The sequence below is a fragment of the Zea mays genome, chromosome 2 (genome assembly GCF_902167145.1).
Source record: "Zea mays cultivar B73 chromosome 2, Zm-B73-REFERENCE-NAM-5.0, whole genome shotgun sequence".
NCBI classification, from domain to species: Eukaryota; Viridiplantae; Streptophyta; class Magnoliopsida; order Poales; family Poaceae; genus Zea; species Zea mays.
The window spans coordinates 46497600-46501482 of NC_050097.1; the positions used below are offsets into that span (position 1 = coordinate 46497600).

At 49.7% G+C, this 3883-nt stretch overlaps 1 protein-coding gene across 1 annotated transcript; it reads right to left on the reverse strand.

The window, feature by feature from the left end:
* Positions 1-255: 255 nt before the first annotated feature.
* Positions 256-2366, reverse strand: LOC103646384 (F11F12.5 protein). Its single transcript, XM_008671115.2, has 3 exons — positions 1120-2366; positions 660-990; positions 256-575 (listed from the first exon to the last, which is right to left on the reverse strand). The coding sequence occupies exons 1-3, from the start codon at positions 1978-1980 to the stop codon at positions 439-441; spliced, it is 1329 nt and encodes a 442-aa protein (XP_008669337.1). The 5' UTR covers positions 1981-2366; the 3' UTR covers positions 256-438.
* Positions 2367-3883: the final 1517 nt, after the last annotated feature.

Genomic DNA, 3883 nt, shown 5'->3' on the forward strand with positions numbered 1-3883 from the left:
CAAAACATGCTAAGTCTGGTCAAGTAGGCGTCATTTTCCTAGAGAAGAGAACCAAACCACTCTGTGAATATCAGTCTTAGTTATCTTTAAACAGTCACTATGTATATATTTTTTCAATTGCCCCGGTGGGCATTTTACTTAGTGTGGGTGTGCAGTGTGTGTGGTGTAACGGGGTTCTCTCCCTCTTTCTTGTATTAATACATTCGTATTCTAGAAAAAAACTTAGTTTTTGAACTGTGTGTACCACGAAACAGATTGTCAAAAGGCAAATTTTGTAGAGTCGATATTCTTGGGGATCAGACAAACAACAAACAAAAAAACTACTATCTGAGCTCAAATTTGTACATTTAGAACGACATAATCTACTTGGACCTTTACAGTAAAGGGCAGAATGATAAATTCTTGGTTGTATCATTCACAAGTAAATGCATCTCCTCCTCAAGATATGCCGATCGTCTTCCCTAGCAGCCACATTACCAGCGAGAACTCGATCATAAACAGCGCGTGTAGCCATGTCCGGTCGACGACGAAACCGAACACCGTGATCCCCGCCCGGTTGTTCTCCAAGTACGTCACTGCGAAAACGCCATGGTCAGCTACAGCGTGTCACCAACACAACACTGAACGCATCCAGAGCACGTGCACGTGCGCATGCTTACCTAGCGCCTGCCTCTTCTGGAAGGAGACGTTGGTGGCGTGGAAAGGCGTGAACCTTGAGGTGTCCACGCCGTCCTCGCTCCGCCACTCGTCGTCGTCGGACTCTTCGCCGGACGACGCGCCCGCCATCGGGAAGGGACTCGTGGGCGTTTGCTGCTGCAGGCACGCTTTGCTGGGCGTCCTGGGGTTCTCCTGGTCACGGTCCAGGCTGTTGATGGTGGCGTCGGCGTGCCACGCCGCGGCGACGCTGGTGATCGACTGCGTCTTGTGCGTGATCTTGGCCGCGCTATGGAGGCAGACGAGCAGTCCCGTGACGAGGCTCATGGAGCAGAGCTACAGCAGCAGTCGTATGCATCATAGCATCAGCATGGGCAACAAAAGTACACGTGACGACTGACGATAATGAAAGAACATCGATCTGAGCAGCATGTGCAGCAGGGGCACATCGTTAATGGCACTCACCGCGAGCTCGCCGGCAGTGGCGAAGTTGACACGCGCGTGGGGTCTGGTGGCGGCGAGAAGCGCAGTGAACTGGCTGGCGGTGACGAGGATGAGAGAGTAGAGTATGAAGCTTCGGTAGCGGTGGCTGATCCGCTGGAGCTGGACGCGTATGCGCCGGTGCTGCCTCAGCACGGCGGCGACGTCGGCGCACTGGCCGAAGTCCCGCGCGAACCCCGTCATTCGGAGGATCTGCAGGTAGCATATGGTGCGGAACAGCACGCACGCCATGCAGAACATGGCTGTGCGGTACATCCACGACGCCATCTCCAGCGCGCACGCCGCGGCCGACCACCAGAGCGGGAAGGGGCGGTTGGCGCAGTACCAGAAGGCCTTGTACGCGGCGTCGGCGAGGAAGCAGGGGAGCACGAAGCAGGCGAGGAGGCGGAAGGACCCCGCGAGCTGGACGATGTACCCGGCGCGGACGTCCTGCGAGTCGTGGCGGAGGCGGTCGAGGTAGAGCAGCCGGCGCAGGCCGTGGCGCCGGACGAGGGAGTAGAGGGTGGTGTAGGCCAGCGCGGCGGAGAGCGTGAGCGAGACCTGCACCTGCGTGTCGTAGGCGCGCCGCGGCGCCGCCGCCGCGTGCGCGGCGGCGGGGACGGCCACGCCGAGCGCGGCGAAGACGAGCCAGGACACGGCGGGGCTGGAGGCGTCCGAGTGGTCGACGCACATCCACCGCAGGCCGGAGCGGAAACTGCTGAGCTCGTCGCGCGCGTGCGACACGGTCCGCGTGTACGAGCCCCTCCGCCGCAGCAGCGGCGTCGACGCGGACCCCGGCTCCGCCCCGGCGGCCGCCGTCGGCGACGGCGACGGCGTGTCCGCCATCGCTAGCCGCAGTTTCTTGTTGCCCTCGCGTTCCTTGCCACTGCTGCCTCCACCTATCCTCGAATGGCTCTCGCGTTTCGATGGCCGCCCTGGCGTTTCGGGGGCAAGGTAATGCTAATGCTAGAGCATGCTTGCGATGGGTGATTTATGGAGGCCGAGAGATTTCGTAAGCCATGATGAATCTTAGCTTGCTGGCTGTTGCTGTTGCTGGCTGCGATCGACGAGCTGGGCAGCTGACTGGAGTCTCAAGATTTTGGAAATGTTTCTAGCTGTCAATTTGGCAAGCGCTGTACGCCTGTGGCATTTTCTTCTTATTATTAATTAATGCTTCCATGATCTAACTTCCATTTATGTCGGGCAGCATGGCCATGGCTAGCGCTAGGAGCTTTCCTCAACCATGCGTCTCTCCGTTTCATGGTTGCGCACGCAAACTGTTGCCAACGGATTTCATCTTATCTATGAGAATCGGACCAATTCCGCCGCTGTGAAATCAAGCAAAAAAGTTAAGAGTTTCAAATTCTTCACTTCTTCACCCATTACTAACTTCTCTTGTTAGTTCCTTTAGGTTTTGTTTGTTTGCAGAAACTATTCTAGCTAATCAAAACTTAAACTTATACTCTCTCCGTTTCTTTTTATTTATTGCTGGATAGTGCAATTTTATACTATCCAGCGACAAATAAAAAGAAACGGATGAAGTATATATTTACGTTATATTTCGTGAATCAAACAACACCTTGATACTTACCTCAGTCTATTTTATTCTGTGACCACCCTGTCCTGGGACACAATTCGCGCGAAACTCACACGAGAGGCCTGTCAGCACATGGCTGGTCCCAGAATTTGCAATGCGTCCAAAGCCATTCGCCTGGTGTAAACGTGACGCAGGCATTCATTGAGGAGTGAGATACTTGCATTCACGTTCACCTGTCGCTGCATGTTTTCACTTGCCTGTCAATTACAGAAATGGAATTCGGATGTCGATTTGGAAGAGTGACAGCGGGATCGATTCTACTTAGCAGCTTAGCTAGTAACTAAAGCTGGAAAGAGCGTAGCAGTATGACGGGCCACGGCAGTTGATGCCAATGTTTTTTTTTCTACCGGTGACTTAGAGGATATTTGAATATACTAGATCTAATAGTTAGTGGCTAAAATTAGTTAGAGTCTTAGAGACATCAAATAGCCTAGCTAATATTTCAGTTATTAGCTATTTTTAGTAAATTAGTTACTAGTTAGCTAGCTATTTGTAGCTAACTAATTCTACTAGTAAATTTTTAGCCTAGTACACTCAAACAGCCCTTATGCGCATATGTTTCTGAGATCAGGTTTGAATTCACTGGTATATTTTTTTTTAATATTTCTAAATCAAACTATTTTAAGTTTACGAAATTTATAAAAAAATAATATTTATAACACTAAATCGATATATATTATATTAATACAAAAGAATTCATAGAAACCCTATATAAATTACAAGATTAATCGAGACGAGGAAGAACATCTACTCGTTAGGTTTTATAAAGATCTGACGATAACAAATAAATAGTGTATCTGAAACAAAAATAGAAGAATATAAATTTTACGACGATCTAAGACCGAAAATAAATATGAGTACTAGAAAAGAAAAAATACAAGCCATTAAATTTTACAGTGATATAACACGGGAGAATAAATAGAATATATATAACAAATAAAAAACTACCATTTTTATTTAAAAAGATACCGTTAAATTTTATGACACTACTACAACACACCTCTGTACAGGCGGTCTGGTTCGCCACTACACAGGCGGTTCCAGGAACCGCTTGTGGTGCACCGCCTGTGATGTAAAACAACATCACAGGCGGTCAATCAAAAACCGCCTGTGAAAAACACAGATTACAGGCGGTCCAGTTCAACGGAACCG